Below are 20,285 nucleotides of genomic sequence, written 5' to 3'. Positions count from 1 at the left end.
TTATTTTAATTTTTCATGAATTTTAGTTCCATAGCCCAGGTGCCAAACTAAGTATTTTCTTTATGATAAGGCAAATCAGAGTTGAGAACATTTACCATTGCATTTGCTGGGCAACTATTTACAGAGACAGTCCATGACTAACAGCTCTCAAAAATACAGTTTCTTTAGTAACTGTTTCTTAAGGAGATATTTAACATTTCAGAAAGGCACAAAGTCTATGACTGTACTCTCTACAAAGAAATCATAGTGCTATGGTTTTCTGTATGTGGTCCCCCTGGCCTCACAGCAGAGACGTAGTCTGCCCTATCATTATGAGCACAGACGTTTTTCTCAGTATATAATACTCTGTCATGTCCCCACATAAAGCTACTACTGCTGTGTTCAACATTCCTTCCAGAAGGAACATAATTGATAATGCTTGTTGCTGTTAATCAAAAAGAAGGAGAACTTAAGTAGTTCTCTGATTCCTATAGACCACATCCATCAATTTTCTCTCACATGTGCAGTCTGATATCAGTTTAACCTAACAGCCTCTTATCATAGATGGCCCAGGGAGACTCAAGGTCACTCCAGAAACTGAGTCCCTTACAAAGAATAACTTTGGGGCAACTAACCTCTGTGGCTGCTTGCAAACATTAAAAAAAATAATAAAAAATGGCGCTTTAATTTAAACTCCATCCACCCCTTGCTGAGCCCAGTGCATGCCCAGAAGAAGCTTCGTGTTAGATGTTGGGTGAGCCAGGTCCAACTATATAGATTGGGCACTCTAGTGGGGCTTTTTTGGTGCTTTTGCCTAATAGCTGATTGACTTGTCTATTAGATAAAAGTGGCAAAAAGCCCCACTGAAGCACCTGATCTATACAGATGCTGTGGAGCTGGGTCGAAGTAACATGCTGCTTCTTCCGGTAAAGCATGGGGAAAGGGGTGGGTTGTCTTTTTTCTTTCATTTTTTTAAATCTGTAAGCTGCCGTATATCCTCAAGAGGAGGCTGAGAGGTGATCTCATAGCCGCCTACAAACTCATCAGGGAGGGGGCGGCAAGAAATAGGGAATACAATGTTTACCCAGTTGCCTGTCAGGGTAACTAGAAATAATGGCCACGATCTGGAAGAGAGCAAATTCAGATTGGACATCAGGAAAAAATTCTTTACAGTGAGAGTTACTAAAATGTGGAATAAGCTTTTAAGGGAGGTGGTGCTGTCCCCTTCCTTGGAGGTGTTTAAAAGGAGATTGGACAGACACCTGGTCATCTGACCCCAGCACTCATTCCTCAGTGATCTAATATCTATGAAGCTATCCCTAAAGCTTGGTAGTAAGTCTGTCAGATACTTTTTTGTGGGAATTCTTTAGTGTCCAATTTAATAATGTTGACTGAAATAGTACCGTGAAATAGTAGTATCTTAGGTTATCGCTGAAACATGTAAATAAACCACCTGAAGTATGCACTGAATCAAGAAACCATGAATATTGGCACTCTTTAGCCTTAAAGAACTGCTTAATATTATCCTCAGGCACTTTAATTGCAGCTCTGTAACAGGTTTGATGACCATCTCTGTTAAGTAATTCTTTATTCAGTTCTTTAAATAGTCACTTACAACAATGTAGCACACACATACCTGCATTCGTCAAAACATGAGGCTGATACGTACATGATTTCATATTGCTTAATAGTAGCTATCTACAAAACAGATGTCACTATTCATTGTTATGCATGACTTTAGAAGAGTGCCCTTTAGTGAAAAACAGTAGGTCATTTGATTCAAGCTCTTCAACCAGACTTCTAGCAAAGAAATATAATGAGATGATAAATTGCCAGAAAATTTTCAAATTAAATATATACTTAATCTTGGAACTGTTTTGATCAAATTTCCTTTTCTTATATTCCAATTTGTGCACATCCAATGGTATAATAAATATTAAGAACTATTGTGTGGCTTAAAATGTAAGTTGTGCTGCTTTTTTAACACATACCTTTACAAGACTTTGATAGCTTCATTATTTTCTTTTCCTAACCTGGGACCACAGTTAACCATTCATGTTGCTGGGACTAGTAACAAGTTGGATGTTAATGTGGAAATAATATGTTGAAATTTTTATTTCATCTTCAGAATAATGAAATGGTGGAGCTGCAGAGAATACGGATGAAAGATGAAATCCGAGAATATAAGTTTCGAGAGTCAAGACTTCTTCAAGATTACACAGAGCTTGAAGAAGAAAATATCACTTTGCAAAAACTGGTGTCCACACTGAAACAGAATCAAGTAAGTATAGAAAAAAATGTAAGTGCTCACTTAAAAAAATATGACATTGATTGCTTTTAATCTGCATAACATGACCTGGAAGGCTATTGATCTTTGTATATTATATGAAGTTTTTATTAAAAATTTAGTGTAACACAATATTATTTGTCAGATATAGCCCCTTTTACTTATGTAATTCTTTCAACTGATTTAGAGGATTTCTTTTCTTCCAGACCCAGAGCCTAAAAGAAAAAAAATTGGTTCCACCATTTGCCCGTTTAAAATGTCTCTTTAGACAGTACTGTCTGGAAAAACATTTCAGTCATGTGAAGAGGCTATTCCTATACTATGGGGTTTCTTGTGTAGATATATCCAAGCAGGTACTAGAAAAAAGGCATATTAGAAAAAGGCATATTAGCTTATTTTAATAAGCATTAGCCAAAGGGGCCAGTTTTTTGTTATGCTTTAATAAGCATTAAAATAGGTTAATGTGCATTAAATTGCATATGTAGATATGCCCTAGGAGACTCATATCCACCAATAAGTATATGCCATCTATTTATATTGCTCAAAAAAATGTTAATTTTTTATGGAAATCTTTCTAATTAGATAATCAAGAAAGCAGTTGTCTTTTAGGTTGAAGAAAAGGGATTTGTTCCTCTCCCAAAAATGTTAACTTTTCATGATGCATATGTAATTTAGCTGACTAAACTGGCAGCAATTGCCTTCTTTTTAACACATCGTAAGCCAGCACAGGATTATAGGTTATGAAGCAGTTCCTTCATTTCTATAACTATACACTCAACCTATATACAAGTTGGTGTATAACTATACTCTCAACCTATATACAACCTATAAACACTCAAACTATAACTGAGTGTTTCCTAGCTTCCGTAATATTCAGTCACTTTATGTCCTAAAAATAATTCAACAGCTTAATTAGGGCTTTTATCGAGTATCTAAGGAAGCCCCAGTGAGAGTCCTGCCAGGTGATGAGCATCACCTGGCTGGGACCATACTGTGGTCAGTTTAAGTCCTGTTGTGGTCCTGATTGGCAGCTGAATCTGGGCCTTGAACTGGCCCACCGGGTCCCCAGAGCCAGATGTCAATCAGCTGATTGTTGGATATCTTTGCTGGTGCAGAGGAGGCCTGGGGTCATGATGACAGGAATTTATACATGTGCTGCAGAGCGGGGATGGGGTGGGCGTTTTAATTCAGAACCGCTATAATTAAAGTGCCTGGAGCATCATATGTATCAGTGTCCCCACACTGAAAAATGGTGGTGGGAGTGCTTTAACTAAAGCTTGCCATACAAGCACCCCTGCCATGATTTATCAGTGCGAGGATGCTGATACACGTGACGCTGGAGTCTGCTGGAGGGTGGTAATTACCACTCTCTAGTCCAGTGGTCTCCAAACTTTTTTGATTGCACACCCCTATCAGTAAAAATTTTTTGAGCACGCACCCCCAATATATGTTTATTTATTTATAAATGATATACATGTACTACTGTACTAATATAAATATAGTACATTATAAAACATACACAAAAAATAGAAATTAAAAAGGATGAGATAGATGAAATAAACAATATTTTTAAAATATAAAAAATATTTTATTTATTAACAGTACAAAAAACCTTTTTGCTCTCACTAAAAAAATTGTTATTAATAATATTTTTTAGTGAGAGCAATGTGACTGAATATGCTTCATTATTTTTGAAAGTCTTGGTTTAACACACTGTGAAACAGTGATTCGAAGGTCTGGTTCTAAGTTCAGTTTATTTTGATACTTGGTTTTAATGGCTGTCATAGCTGAAAAAGATACCTCACAAAGTTACGTAGATCCAAATGGAAGAAGTGCATCACTGGCTGTGCTTACTAAATGATGATACTAATTTTTCAATCCCATCCACCAATTATGCAAAGGCAAGGTTCATCGTTAATGATAGTGGATGTAAAACCATATTTCAAATAGTCTTCTTGATAATTTTGAATTTTTTTGGTCGATTTCTTGTCAGATCTGATTAGATCGTCATTGTTTTTACCTCGTAATGTGGCTGACAAAGAGCTCCTACTAGGTGTAGGAGAAGTGTCAGCTCTGCCATTTTCTTGTTCGCTTTTGCTCGAATTATTAGTATTATCTTCAATCCACAGTTTCTTTGCAGGAATCTTTTTAACCCATTGTCCATTTTGTGAGGGTTAGTTTAGTTAAAACTAGATAATATAATCCATAAATCCACTTACCCGGGCACACGTAAACTGCAATACATTTCAATATGCTGAAAGCAAACGAACAAGTGAGGACGCCACTGTCAACTCCTCTGCATTGTGGAACTCCCACTTTTCCCTCAGGTTACCTCGCGTACCATATGTGACACGTGACCGTCTGACATACGGGCTGAGTGAGGGCGCCAGTGTCAATCCGTGTATTAAATATTAGTAAAGCTTAATTTCTTTCTTATTTTTTTAGATAAAAAATAAATATAAATAGAAGTTCTAATATTTTCTTCCCGCACCCCAATGGATCGTCTTGCGTACCCCCTGGGGTGCGTGCACCCCACTTTGGAGACCACTGCTCTAGCAACTCAAATAATCACAGCACATTGTACCAGCTTTGTTGCATGTGTATAGGTGCCTGCATGTCCTGCCACACACGAGACATGACAGGAGAAGTTGTTGGGATCATTGATCATATCCCATCATGCCTTCAACTGAACGTGTCAGCAGCCTAAGATTCATGAGAATTTATGTCTATGTTCTTGCCTTGCTTGTTTTATGTACTTACGTCTATTGGTATGGAAATAAAGATAATAACATGCATTTTATAAATCGGGTCTCTTTTTGCTACCTAGTATTGGCTCACCAAGGGACCTGGACAACTAGAGGAATAGGTGACTAGTTCTCTTCTCTGTTCTATGTTTAAATGGGGATTCTTCACAATAGCAGTTTGGGTTATCAGTCTGGGTTACTGGGTAATTAGCCTTTTATTTTTAAAATTAAAACCTTAGTAAATTATTTTTAAAAGCCCTGTAATTTGTTCAGTTTTCATTATACTGTAAATACTTGGGCCCAGATTGAAAAGTTATTTAGACACCAAATAATCATTGAAATCAATGGGAGTTAGGCACCTAAATAGGAAGAAACCACCTTTAAGGTTTTGGGCATCAGTGCCTATATCTGCTGAGAATTAAGGCACCTCAAAAAAACCTCTGAAAGGTAAGTCACACACTATTGTTAACTTCTCATCTATACACAGTGTCATAATACACCTACATTTGTGTCACCTTTGGGTAAATGACTGTCCTTCCATGAAATACAGTAACATAGTCTCCTAATAAATCACCCCAACATGGAATTTAATTTGCCTTAAAAAGTGCCTGTCACAATAATGAATAGAGAGTACCTCCTGAGTTTTCTGAGGGCTCTGTTCCTTGCAGCTACAGACAGTGCCTGGTGTTCATAATTTTATTCCTTTTAGTGTGTAGTTCAATACGGCTAGAAAATGGCAGGTTTTTATGACCCAAATTTTAGTATTATGAATGTTCTTTGTCTTATCTAATTCAGGTTGAATATGAAGGCTTAAAGCATGAGATTAAACGATTTGAGGAGGAGACAGTATTGCTAAATAGCCAGCTAGAAGATGCCATCAGATTGAAGGAGATTGCTGAACATCAGTTGGAGGAAGCCCTGGAGACTTTAAAAAATGAGAGGGAGCAAAAGAACAATCTGAGAAAGGAACTCTCCCAGTATATCAACATAAATGATAGTGTGTACAATAATCACATTAATATATCAGTAGATGGATTAAAGTTTGGAGAGGATGGAAGTGAACCTAATAATGATGACAAAATGAATGGGCACATTCATGGGCCTCTTGTGAAGCTAAATGGAGATTACCGGACTCCCGCAGTTAGGAAAGGAGAATCTCTGCACCCAGTCTCTGACCTCTTCAGTGAGCTCAACATATCAGAAATACAGAAACTGAAGCAGCAACTCATGCAGGTAAGAGTCACCAAGTGTTATGAAGGTATGCCTGACTGATAGCATTTGATGCATTACCTGATGTAAATGTCTCTGATCGCACTTTCTACCATGTGCTTCTTCATGGTTTTCACTCTGCTTATGTGTTTTCAAATCATGTAAAAAGTTCAGCGTAGAGAATAGATTGGCCTGAATTAAGCAGAAATGAGGTGGGATGCGAAGGAAGGGACCCAGTCACTCTTGCCAGATTCTAATGCCATTGCTTTCCTTTAATAGCACTTTACTCCCATGAGTAACACCACAGCTTTCAGCAACACTACCTGTGGAATGAGGACATTCAGTGCAACTAAGCTTGTCTGAATTAGGGCACAAGTGTATCTAGGCTCAGTTCTGTTCCCATTGAAGTCAAATTGAGATTCTGCCCTTAATTTCAATTGGGACAAGATTTGACATTCAGTCAAAAGATGTTGAAAGGAGAAGAGAGTTCCTCTTGTTAAACATTTACTCTGAGAGCCCTTGATGTTTGAGACATAACAGACTGTTGTATTCCACATTAGTTTTCCCTGCTGATGCACACTGCATGGAGTGCCACTGGTGAGTATACTGCCAGCAGTTTTGTTTTTCTTTCTTTTTTGCCCACACAACCATAATCAGAATATAAAATTGGGAAGTGACCCAATGTCAAAAACACAAGCTGCCAAAAGTACTGTTGTCATCATCTTAGAAAGATACAATGCAGCACAGTGTAAGAATCCAGTCATGCAATCTCTTACGCAGTTCACATAATGGGAACTGAAAGTTCCTGGCAACTTCCAAGAAGCATTCAATACCTCCCAGGACTGAGGTTTTTTTACATGTGCCCATCCTAAAAGGAAACTTGCTTATAGAGTGAAAGAAGAACGGAAGTAAAAGTGAGTATGTAACAAACCTAATTTGGTTGTGATCAATGAGCAACGTATCCTTACATGTTGTCATTATTTTTTCTGGAGAATTTATTGTTTTATACAACTCATTAGCAAATAAGTTATGGGAAGTTTTAATTTCAATTATGGCATGAAAAGACAGTGATGATTTGGCTTGCAGTGTTTGGTAAACATAATTTTGAGGCAATAATTATTTTAACTAGAGCTGGTTGAAACATTTTGCGGGAGAGATTGATACTGATTTTTTTCCCAGATCAGAAAGTCAAAATTTACCTTTGAGGTAAAATTTCAGAGAAAAACCATTTCATGTCAACTGAAACATGTTGTTTCAATTCCAAAATGTAAATTCAAAATGTTCTGTTTCAGTTAGGAATATCTCATTTTGATTTTTTCTTAGACTAAATTTTATCAAAATGTACATGCTTTTATGGATCATATCAATTCAATAAATCAGCATTTTCTAAAAGAAAAATGTTCTATTGGAAATGTTTTGGCCAACTCTAATTGTATCTGTATAATTGACCTTATTCAACATCTTAATAATGTTAAGGAACTTAAAGATGAAATAGACACAGCAAGAAAATTAACATTTCCATAGATGTTTAAAAGGTTACCATAGGCTGCTGATATGCACTTTCTTTTTCTGGTGACAACCTTTTTTCTATTTTGAACCACATTAGCTAATCCTGGATCACACGAATTAAATGCAAGAAATTCCTCCTAAGAATTTGTGAATAAACGTGGGGATTCAATTACATGTTCAAGCTGGTAAAAGGCAGTGATTCAGCAAAATTGGATTTGCAGTCTTCAGCACCGCACTTATAGTATTCAGTTCATCCAGGCATATATTGAAATTTGGTTTGTGTGTCTCCTGTTTCCTGTGTTGGAGGGATGTTTCTGTACAGAATGGCAAATTCTTTGCCCTAATTCATCTTGTTAGTATATGCCCAAACAAATGATTTATTAATGCAGGCATGATTTTTCAGCAGCTCTGGGGCTGTCCTGATCCATGCATGTTAATAGCACAGCCCCTGGCTAATACAAAAGAGAGACCTTACTGTCAGTGTTTGTGCTTCAGGAGTGCAAACAAGACATACCTTACAAATCTGGTTGGTAACGTAGCCCATCAACAACCAGCGAAGTCTGACCTCTCAATCAACATTCCTAGGGCAGTTAATGGTTATATCTTCTCCAGTTTTACTTGTTGCAATAGAGAAATTGGCCATCTCCTTTTCAGAGTGTTAAATTTTCACCATTGCTTCCAGTACTTTGTTCTCCTAATTTCATGCCCAACATCATAGCCTCCTTTTTAATGGCTGAAGATAAAATTTCCTTCAGATTCTCCATGTCAAACTTTCCTTCTTTAGCTTCCATCATACTTCTACTTAACCTTCCCTGGAGCCAAAAGAATGAGACCATTAGCATGTCTGCACTGCATTTCCAGTGGCCCTGGGGAAGATCACTTTTGAGCATACCCTACTCACACATTACAAACCTAGAAATGTAGTACTGAAGTATTCCAAGGACACCCCCATCACTCAAGAATGAAACCACTCCATGCCTGCTCTCAAGATGTCTACCTCTGGTGATGCTTGAGAGCAGGCATGGAGTGGTTTCACTGATGCAGTTCTGGGTTTGGTATAACCAAGTGGGGACAGATAAGTGGAATGTGTTCAGGAAGACTCCTTCCAAAGTATGAACATAGCCTAGAAGTCAAGTTCCCAAATCAGAGTTCCTGTTCAGATGTTCCTTGTGCTTCCAACAAAATTCATTGCTAATTTCTCTTGTTAATAAATTTAAGAATACTGATATATAATTCACAGCAAATTATTAAAACAAATTGTGGAGAAAATACCCCCCAAAACTGAAATCCTTGTAGAGAAGACAACAGGTTGGATTACTTTTTCTTTTGTCATTTCAGACAATGGTGAACTTTCTTTTTGAAACTTTCACTTTCATTGTCCAACAACTACCCCAAATTAGACTGAAAAGTAACTCCCTACTTCTAGGAGGTTGCTGTGGGTGGATATAACGACCTTGTAGATTTTTAAAAGTTATATATAATTACTGTACCTAAGAAAAGGAGAAAGTTATTATTTTTAAGGAGTTGGCTTTGGAATTTTTAGGTTGGTTTTTTCACTTTAAAATAAAAGCATGTATCTGTGACCTGGAACAAACAGTAACATGCTAAAGTCATCTATTGTTATTCTACCTCTTAGAAATCATTTACTTTCATTCTTTATATGTCATTCTGTAACAAAGAACTCCAGTCAACCTATATTATTTCTTTACCATCAGAATCTACTGTTAGTTATCTAATTACAGGGTTTCACCTAATATTCTTGTTGTGCTGTCCCTTAGGCTATGAGATCATCTGACCATGTAATGATGACTACATAGATATCTTTTTAGTATATGGTCACCATCACAGAGAGAATTGACCCTTTAAGATGGCTGGAGCTCTGCCTCAGTCATGCCAAGTTCAACATACTTTACCAGATGACAGCCAAAATCCAGTCATGAAAGATTTAAATACTTAAAGTGTGCAGTATGATTAACAGTGCAAGAAAGGGAAAATTGAGGCAGCACTAAGACCTGGTGCTAAACTGGGATGGGTCCTGGTTCAGTCACAGGATTTTACTAACTGCTTCAGTAGCGTTAGATTACAGTGAGTATGTCTACATGTATGTAAATACAGGTAGTAAACTAACTGTGCAGTAGTGCATGTGTAGATACTGACCAAGAGCAAATTTGCTTCCAGTCTGCCCCACCACCAGAGGGCTACAGGGGACAGGAGCTGAGGAGTGCCAGGACTAGGGTATTGTCTTCTGGGAGGTGTTGGCTAGAAGCGGGACAGCTCCTAGCCAGCCCCCAGCTGTGCAGAGAAGCCCTGCTGGGTATGGGGTTTATCCCCATGTGCATGGGTCTGGGAGAGCTCTGCAGTGGCAACTGTCTCTTGTCCCCGTACACATCAGGACCCCTCACCCATTGCAAAGACTAAATGCAGACAAACATGCAAGGAGGTGAGAGTGGCCACTGTGTTATAACACAGAAATGAGGCAACTGATAAGAAAGTTTGATCCCAGTTTTCCCACTGAAGTAATTAAAATAGGATTTATTGTCTCCCTTCTGCCCATACATAGAAGAATTAGGGCCAGATTTTTAAAGGTGCTTGAATGTGGTTTCTATTTTTGCTCCTGCAGTTCTGTGCCTGCCACTAACAGCAAATTCTAAAATAGAGGCTAGGTTTTATAACAGATCTATAAAATCAGAGGATCATCCATCATGTATTCAGCCTTTTACAGTAGCAGCTGCAAGGTTTTTAGTTATGAGACTATAGGAGCTAGAACAGCTCTTCAGAACTTTTTATGAAATAACTTTAATATACTTTAAATCTTTGAAGGCCTTCCCCCCCACCCCCCAAATATAATTTTTACAGAGACTGATTTCACTCTTTCACTGAATACTGTCAGGAAGATGTCTATGGGTATAAAATATTTAAAATGGAGAGCAGCCGGGTTTGGCTGGTAAGTATGTTGTGAGGGAAAGTGGCGGGGGGCAGATCGAAGCCCCCTTGGCCAAGGAGGGAGTGGGGTTCAGGCAGGGGTGGAGCAAGGCATGGGATGGAGCCACGAGCGGCTTGTCCAGGGAGCATGGGGAGGGGGCTTAATCCTGCTGTCATGTGCACCCCAGGAGGGCATGTTCCCCCAGATCTGCGGACGGGGCGAGGGCAGGCTGTTGTTGGAGGCTGGGGCCGGGGCAGTCCTGGGCTCTTCCCAGTGGGGGGCTGGACCAGGCTACATTTGGAGCAGGTGGTGGTGGCACTGGGAATGGTGCTATGGGGGGGCTACAGCAGATTCAAAGTGGCTGCAGCCTTCCCCCCATAGCCCTATACCCAGTGCCACCACCACCCTCCCCGAGCACAGCCTGGCTCAGCCCCCTGCCTGGAACAGCAGGGCACTGCCCTGGCCCCAGCCTGCAGTGGCAGCCCGCCCTCTCCCCACATGCAGATCTGGGGGCACACATCCCCCATGCCCTCCTGTGGTGTGCGTAGTAGCAGGAGCTGCCCCCCCTCCCACACACTCGCATATGAACTGCTCACGGCCCCATCCCGTGCTCTGCCCTGGCTGCGCAGTCCCTGCCCCAGCCCCACTTCCTCCCTCACTGTGGGAGCCTCAATCTGCGCCCCCTGCTCCTTCCCTCCCCCCTGCCCCTTCCTCCCCAGCAGACTTACTACCCTGATGCCGCTATTCAAGCTGCTTGACTGCATATTGCCAATCAGATTGATATCGGCTGATATGGCTCATTAAAAATTGGCCATTGATATCGGCCCAAAAAAACCTCTATCAGTGCACCCCTACTTATTTTCATTGTATTCAGTAGTTCAAAATTGAACAAAGGCAGACATGAAACTTAAAGCATTTTTTTTTTATGTGATAGTCAATGTTTGAACAGACCAAAACTAGCAACCATTAACTTGGTTCATTTGCTTTCAGATTTTCTTTATTAAAACCATTGGGGATGTGGCATTCTCCACAGCACCAACCATCCCCTCTTCAACACACAGATTTCCCTATGGAAATGCAGGAGGGAATTGATATAGTTCAAAGCCAGGGGTAGCATAGCTTTTGTTTGTCTTTCTCCTCCTCCATTCAGGGAGAGAGATGTTTCAGTCCTAAATTGTATTACACATGTATATATTAGTAAATTTTGAGTGACACCATCTATGTGCAGTCCCATTTTTTAATCTTCAGGGTGCACTGCAAGGCCCATTTTTTCTTCCATGTCCTTGAGGAAGTAGGTTTTGTGCAATGGTAATGGTGCTGTCAAGCTCTAGGGACTGTGTTTGTGCTGCTTCCAAACTTGTTATATTTGTAGGTAGTTGCTGGGTTACTTGATTCTATGTGTGAGAATTTATGCATCTCTGTAATATATTTTTGGAAGGTTGTCCAGAGTATCCAAAGCATCTCATCAATGTTCTGGATATTCTTTATTGAAGTTTATAGGCATATGCACTGTTATAAATATATAATGAGTAAAGGAATAGCTATACTTTCTACTAGAAATACATAAATATAGAAACTTTGATGAAACATGTATGAAGCAGGATGCTGTGTTATATCATGAGGCAGATGATATGAAGGTTGATGCTTATTTAAAACTTATGGAACTTATTTCAGGATCAATCTGATATTTAGTTAAAAACCTGCAATGATCAGTCATTGGCTAAGGAGAATTAATAGGGAATTAGGATAAATAATAATAATATAAAAATGACCACAAGTCTTTGTTATTTAATTGCTACAATTTTATTTTAAAATTAGTGAATAATATGTCTCAAGTGTCCTTGAGTGCTTTGAAAATTCCAACTAGAGTATATTGTTTGGAGGACAAATGCTGTTTGCAGTGTTTGTTGACTACCATAGAAACACAGGTAGAATGAGAACTGTCCTGTATCTCTTAGTTTCATTGCCTTCTCAGACATTTGTCTTGTATTATTCCAGGTGGAGAGAGAAAAAGCTATTCTCTTGGCCAACCTTCAGGAATCCCAGACACAGTTAGAACACACAAAAGGAGCACTGACAGAGCAACATGAGCGAGTCCACAGACTCACAGAGCATGTCAATGCCATGAGAGGGCTGCAGAGCAACAAGGAACTGAAGGCAGAGCTAGATTTTGAGAAGGGCCGGGACTCTGGGGAGGAAACACATGACTACGAAGTAGACATCAATGGCTTAGAGATTCTCGAGTGTAAATACAAGGTTGCTGTGACAGAGGTGATTGACCTTAAAGCTGAAATCAAAGCCTTAAAGGAGAAGTACAATAAGTATGTAGAAAACTACACTGAAGAAAAGACAAAGTATGAGAGCAGAATCCAGATGTATGATGAGCAGGTGACAAACCTTGAGAAATCAACTAAGGAAAGCCATGAGAAAATGGTTCACATGGAAAAAGAGTTGCAAAGGATGACAAGCATAGCAAATGAAAACCATAATACCCTCAACACTGCCCAGGATGAGTTGGTAACCTTTAGTGAGGAGTTGGCTCAGCTCTATCATCATGTTTGTCTGTGTAACAATGAAACACCAAACAGGGTCATGCTGGACTATTACAGGCAAAGTAGAGTTACCCGTAGTGGGAGTCTGAAGGGACCTGATGATCCCAGGGGGCTTCTCTCTCCTCGGCTCGCCAGAAGAGGGGTGGCATCCCCAGTAGAAGCCAGGACCCCAACTGAGCAGGTTTCAAAAGAGAGCACAGAAATCGGTAAAGAACAAAGCCCAACAAAGACACCTACCATTTCTCCTATCATCACGGCCCCTCCTTCATCTCCAGTCTCTGATACTAGTGACATTCGCAAAGAGCCAATGAATATCTACAACCTAAATGCCATAATAAGGGACCAAATCAAGCACTTGCAGAAGGCTGTTGATCGGTCAGTGCAGCTGTCTCGCCAGCGCGCAGCAGCACGTGAGCTGGCACCCATGATTGATAAGGACAAGGAAGCCTTAATGGAAGAGATCCTGAAACTGAAGTCACTGTTGAGTACCAAAAGGGAGCAGATAGCAACCCTGAGGGCAGTGCTGAAAGCCAACAAGCAGGTAAGATGCTAATGACATTTTGAATGAGTGGTGGTCACCAGTTCCATTGCTAATCAGTGTGCCACCTAATGAGTATTTTTGTGGTTGAGAATTCAGGTATCAACTGAGGAACTCCCTGCTCAGTCATAGTCCTTTTTTCCCCTCATCTCCTTCCAGTCATAATGGATACCTTCTTTCCAGCACCCAGTGTTGGTCTTAGGGGTGGACAGAATGAATAGCTTGCTGCACAATTTGAGATCCTACAGCTTAGCTCCAATGCTGCTGCTACTGCAGTGATTCTGAACCTTTTCAGATTCAATGCACCCTTTGTTAGATTCAAGGCAACCCTCAAAAACTGCCAGGTCTTAGTTTTCACTCATTTTTTGACAATGAAAAAATAATAGAATAGGTTTTCTATTCAAAGAACTTGGAAAAACCATAACAGATCACAATATATTTAATAATATGGGATCCTTTTTGAAATCCCTGGGTTTATATTGTGCGTCATGTTTGCCCACCTAACAGCATTAACAATGTATGGTACTCTGAGGCACATTAAAAGGCTCCCTCATTGAAAATCACTGTGCTAGTGGGTTTCCTAGTTGGAGAAACAACCAAGTTTCAAGAGTCACAACTACAGGCCTAGGTCTTTCACATGATAACAGGATGTGCCACATCCTCAAGCATGGGCAACTGGTGCCACCTTATTCAGGGGGGGCACATGCCCCCCCCCGTGACCAGTCTCACTGCTTGTGGGGGGGGTCCCCCATGGCAGATCTTGCTGCCCAGAGGGAGTTTCCCCACAGTTAATCGCTGCAGCTGCTTCCTGAAGTGGCTGTGGCCACTTCTGGGAGCAGCTGCAGTGATTGGATGGCGCTTGCAGGGGGGACATTGGTGCTCCCACTGGCCCCCTCTGACCATCGCCTAAGTGGCGAGTGCAGCCAATCAGGGTGTGCATCAGTGCTCTCAAGGGGTACACGTGCACGCATGTGCACCCCTGTGCACCCCATACACATTGCCACTGCCCTCAAGACACAGCACACAATGCTTATGTTTTGGGGAATAATGTGTTACATTTATGCTTCAGGGATGTATATGGTAGCTGTGTTGGTCTGAGACAAAAAGAAATGCAGAACTCTAAAACTATTGGTTCATCTCTGAAACCTCTTGGCAAAGATGGATCTGCTTACTCCCATTTTCTTCTGGGAATACTGAGGTACAATAAAGTTAAATGATTTGAGCTGGCATATGGTATGAACTTGGGTATGAACTGAGTCAGGATTAGAATCTCTTGCCTCTACTGTTGTCAGTGTAGTTAAAATGAAGTTAAAGTTGAGAACTTTAAGTTAAAGATTATTTAGTTGGCAAGCAATTCACTTTATGCTGATGACAGTAGAAGAGAATCTTATTCACTCTCTTTTATAGGTTCTTTCTTACTACCAGCTAACATGCAATCAAAAAATAAAATTTTCGTGCTAAAAAGGCAAAATTGTACAACCACAGGGTGCAAAAATGCTGACTAAGAAGGTGCTATAAAAACACTTTGCAGAATTAGAACTACTTTTTAGTATATAACTCCCCCTGAGGCAACTACGTGAATATTAGGAACCATGCAATTGGATATGTGACCGCTTCCATGCAAACTGAATACCCCAAATCCCAAATGATATCAGTTAGTGTTAAAGATCTAAGACAGTAGAACCTCATTATAACAAAACTTGTTTTTAAGAACCCCATCTTTTAACAATCCCAACAGCAGGAAATGTTTTTTTTATATTGTTACCATGCAGCAGATCAACTAACTCTCTTATAGTGAACACTCTCTTTTAATGAACTTTTCTCCTGGTGCCAGGGGTGTTCATTATAATGGCATTATTATAAGATAATATAATGGTATTATAAGAAGAGAGAAGAAAAAGCTAAGATGTATGTAGATGATGGAAGGAAATAATTTTTAACTGAGACTAGCAGTATTGCCATCCTCAGCTGTTCAGAAATCACAAGTCAAGACCTGGAAAATCATGAGGTTTTAAACATAAATACACTTTGGGTTCTTTTTATTTGTCCTCTGCTTTGTGAGACTTTGGGGTATGAACCTGTAAGTCAGTGGTTGTTAACATTTCTTGACTTGAGGCAGTTGTCATTAGATTGAAGACACCATATCTTTTCTGAATTGGATGACACCCAATTTTAGAAATTATTTTTTATATTACAGTGCTTACCTTCTTGCATAGGAGCCAAGCTATAAAGATAAGGAATGGGCCTGGGAAGAACAAGCTTGAGTCTGTGCTTATGTGCTTATCTTCTCAGATCTCTCTCATCTCCTCATAACTTGTGGAACACTTTAAAGGATCTGGCAGCATCCCAGGTGCCACATCACCCTGGCTGAGAATCACCAGGGTAATCTGGTTCACATTTTCAAGCTTTTCTCTGCAGTTTCCAGGGCTAGATTTTTTTTTTCTTTTTAAAAATCAAATATATTTTCACGTAATCATAGGATTCACAATGAAATTATGAAAGTTAAATTAGCAGTACTATACTGACATGACTAAAGTTCTTGAACTGGAAATATGTATTGAGTATGCTGATTTACTAATATGTGCACAACAAAAAAATAAGGATTTACCAGCAGGGAACCTTGTTTGGTAATGCTAACATTGATACTATAGAGGGAAAAAAAGTGTAGTATAATATGTTTCTCAAGGAAGTCCATATTGATTTCAATCAATTTCCTTGTAGTTCACATCATAACACATTCACTAGTGATGGGGTTGAAGATACAGAGTATCAATAAAATTGTTCTGTTATATTAAAGTAGCATTAGCACTCCCCTTACAGTCACTGTGTGGTTTTTATCAGACCTTCATGATGGTATATTTCCTTAAGTTTCCCCTTATTATATTTAAATACACTTTGTATCTCATGTTGGATAACAGCAGGGAATAAACATGGAAGAAATAGGAGGGCTGATTCATGTACCCAAACTTACATGAGTTTTCTATGTGGACACAATGAGAAGACAGGAACACCTGGCTCAGGGCAGCCCAAGGACACTGATAGAAGTGGCGTTGGTTACACAATCAGTCCCTTGAAAGTACACTGCAGCCGTGCCCTGATAGTCATAGAATTATAGAAGTGCATGGCTGCAGAGCACTTTAAAAGTGCTTGATCATGCAAAAAATTAGCCTTTATGTGATGAGGGTTTAGAATAATGTGCTCCAAAGCAGAGTGCCTTCATTAACTTCTGTCTGTCTCTACACACGATCAGAGCTGGGCTAATGCAGCTAGGGAAGATATGTGGACAGGCAGATCCTTCTGTATCAGCTCCAAAGTGGAGCTTGATCCCCTACCCTCCTGACCCAACAACGAATGTTTGTTGGGTCTGGGGGGGGGTGTTGCTCTAACTCATGGCACTTTCTTTGAAGAGCCATGAGTTAGAGTGAGGAGCTGCATGTCTGTTAGAGTCAAAGACACTCCCAAGAAGATTAACATGAGCATAACATGCTCACAAATTAGAAAATACTCTTTTGGAAAATGAGAGTTATTCTGTTCTCCTTCCTGGGGCAATATTGCTGCACAGAGCAGAAACTAGTCTCTTCTGGTGCCTGTACATGTGCAGGGTGCCTGCGGTGCCACATTCTAATTAGAATGCTCCAGCAGCCTCACTGTCACGTGTATTCAGGATCTCCACATTTCAAAATGGCAGTCAGGGTGCTTTAACTAAAGCACGGGGCACTGAATACACAAGATGTTGTGCATGTTTTAATTACAGTGGCTCCCAAGAGCTGTTCTAATTAACCCAAGCCCCACCCTGGAGCATATGCATAGATGTCTTTCCACTTCTTTTAAAGACTGGAAGTCTTGTCCTGTTTCTATGCCCAGAGGCGTGTTTTTCTTTTTACAAGGCCAGGAGATTAGTATCCTCATTTTATCTGTGTTTGGGACCAGCAGCTACACCAAGATGTAACAGCCAGGGTTGTAATAAGACTTAGAGCAGGGGTGGGCAAAATGCAGCCCAGGGGCCAGGTGCGGCCTGCCAGGCCATTATATCCGGCCCGCAGGGCCCCTAAAAAATGTAGATAATTAACATTTATCTGCCCTGAGCTGCCTGTCATGCGGCACTTGATGGCTTGCCAAAACTCAGTAAGTGGCCCTCTGCCCAAAATAATTGCCCGCCCCTGACTTAAAGAAATGTTCAGGCTCTTAGTTTCCATTTTTAAAAATTGCTAGGGAAAATACCACATATTTAATTCAGTTTTAGTCCAGGTAGCAATAAAATTAGAAATAGGCAAATGCAAGTGCTACTGTATATTGGGAATTTGGGGGGTTTAAATGATGGACACTAGTGTCAAATGGGTGAAAAATCATTTTGGATAAGTTCCTCATTCCTGTTTATGGCACTTTATGGTGGGTGAAAAGCAGGGACAGGGGACTAGTATCTTATTCAACTGAAGTGAAGAATCTTTAGAAACAAATCCCAGGATTGCAGTATTAACAGTAACATCCTGCTCTGGTAATGAAGCTACACAGTGACTGTAGGAGGCATGGGTGCTATCTAGTGGCCAGCAGAAGTATGTCATATTGCAAATGCAGCTGCACAGGGTTTCTACAAGAAATAGAAAATTGTAGTATTTCACTAATGTTTTGTCTCATCACAATATCAAGGCAAATAGTTCACTGAAAAATAATGTAAACAGGATCTCTGCCTCCTAACTTTAACTGTAGTTCATTCTCTGAGCTCCAGGAAAACAACCAAGTAACTTGGATTTTTTAATATTTATCTTTATCTTGCAGTCATCTTTGAGGACCCAGATAATACCATGTATAGCACATATCTTTTTAAATCTTTAAATGCAGCCATGATTTGTTTGATTTCTTTACATGCCTAAAACTTGCATAGCCATTTCCTAATTTAATGTGAGCATTTATACTTGATTAAAAGAATCTAATTTTGTTCTATTTGCTTTATTTTTGAACAAACATTTTATGTTCTGATCCAAGAAAAATTAACTTCAGGTAAATTATAGTAAATGACATTCTCGCACACAGGACACCACAAGCCTTTTGCATGGAGGTAGTAATCTAAAAAAATCTGGAAAAAATATAGAAAAAGGAAGGAGGAAATGGCATATTGATCAAGGCAGGCCTGGGCACATCTGACAGGCTATTTATGTATTTGGTTTATATGCCATGCTTTCTCAAAAAGCCAACGGACAATAAAAGCTAACTTTCTTTGTTTTAATTCATGTACTCATTTATTCATGGCTTCAATTACCTGTATCAGCACTAGTTTTGGAAAGCAGAACAAATGAAATTTTAAAAATGTCAAGCAGTAGTAATTATATGAATTATAAACTAAATCAGCTGTTTTTCTGATTTTTCATTTTGAATAGTATAGAAATTTAATTATATAAAAAATAAAAGAAATTGGGGACTCCTGACTACAGCGTGGAATTCGGTAGTCTGAGTTTTCGTGATTAAAAATAGTCTCTATCAGGTAATCAGTAGTCTAATCAGTATCACTCACACATCTTTGGTGGTTGAAACCGTGATCCCCCAGCTTCTGCAACTGAGGCAAATGACAAAATGCTGAAGCTTTGGTGGAATACCTTGAGGGCATGAAAAAAATTAAAAGGCCTGAAATTTAGACCAAAAGCTTGTGAGTTTAAGGCAGATAAAAGAAATGAGGTTTTTTATTTTGAGTATCAGGTAGGACCAAAAGACTCTATAGTCTGTCAAGTGCCAAGTACTTTTTGTAGTGAAAATAACTGGTCCCCTGTTGTGCTTTTTGTGTGTGAAAAGTGAAATACCATTTTACACCTTTTTAGCAATGATATTATCACTCACTCAATTTGCTTCACACTTACTGTAAAATGTGAAGTGAGTAACAAGACATTTTTAAATGTATAAAGGTGTCTTGAAACTTGTCTAAACTGGAAGGAAAGTAAAGCTTGCAGAAGGGTTTAAATTTTAAGCCACTGTAGAAAATTTGGGGCTAGAAAAGCAGCTGTGCAGTAAACAGAATGATGAAAAAGAGTCAAAGTAGATAACTGGTGATCGCTTAGGCCCTTTCTACACATTACAAGTATCGCACAATAAACTGGCTAATTGAACAATTACCTTAAGACCATCTACATGTGCAAAGTATTTACCACGCAATAAAAAGCTCCAACCAGCTATAAAGATAGACCTTGAAAATGTGTACTAATTTTATAGCTGGTTGTGGTCAACCTTTAATTTGCACATATAGTAGGGCCTCCCCTGCAGCTGGGAGCCCCCTCAGCTGACAGGACTTCCAGCCACAAGGGTGTGTCATGTCCATCATGAAACCTCTAAGCCCCAGGGACCATGGCTGCCATGATCCCCAAGGCTCTGGGGTGCATAAACTACACCAAGAGCCTGATCAGGTGAATGAACTCTTGTCAAGTACAGGGCTGGGAGCCCCCTCAGTAAAGGGGGCTCCCCACCATGGGTGCCTGCTTCTTGCTGATGCAGTGGCAGCCCAGGATCGGACTTCTCCTACACCTGCAATAAAGCATCATTTGATCTAATACGTGATCCC

At 39.8% G+C, this 20,285-nt stretch overlaps 1 protein-coding gene across 4 annotated transcripts in view; it reads left to right on the top strand.

The window, feature by feature from the left end:
* The window catches only part of BICD1 (BICD cargo adaptor 1), a 263,812-nt gene that overhangs the window by 181,598 nt on the left and 61,929 nt on the right, over nt 1-20,285 (top strand). For all 4 annotated transcript variants that reach the window (XM_090043335.1, XM_090043334.1, XM_090043332.1 and 1 more), the window contains exons 3-5: nt 2,108-2,260; nt 5,806-6,243; nt 12,650-13,744. In XM_090043335.1, coding sequence (XP_089899461.1) covers nt 2,108-2,260; nt 5,806-6,243; nt 12,650-13,744 — 1,686 coding nt within the window. The remainder of the gene's footprint in view (nt 1-2,107; nt 2,261-5,805; nt 6,244-12,649; nt 13,745-20,285) is intronic.

This window comes from Crocodylus siamensis, chromosome 4 (assembly GCF_052110815.1).
Source record: "Crocodylus siamensis isolate JL-2025a chromosome 4, ASM5211081v1, whole genome shotgun sequence".
Classification (NCBI taxonomy): domain Eukaryota; kingdom Metazoa; phylum Chordata; order Crocodylia; family Crocodylidae; genus Crocodylus; species Crocodylus siamensis.
This window is presented reverse-complemented; position numbering and strand designations above follow the sequence as displayed.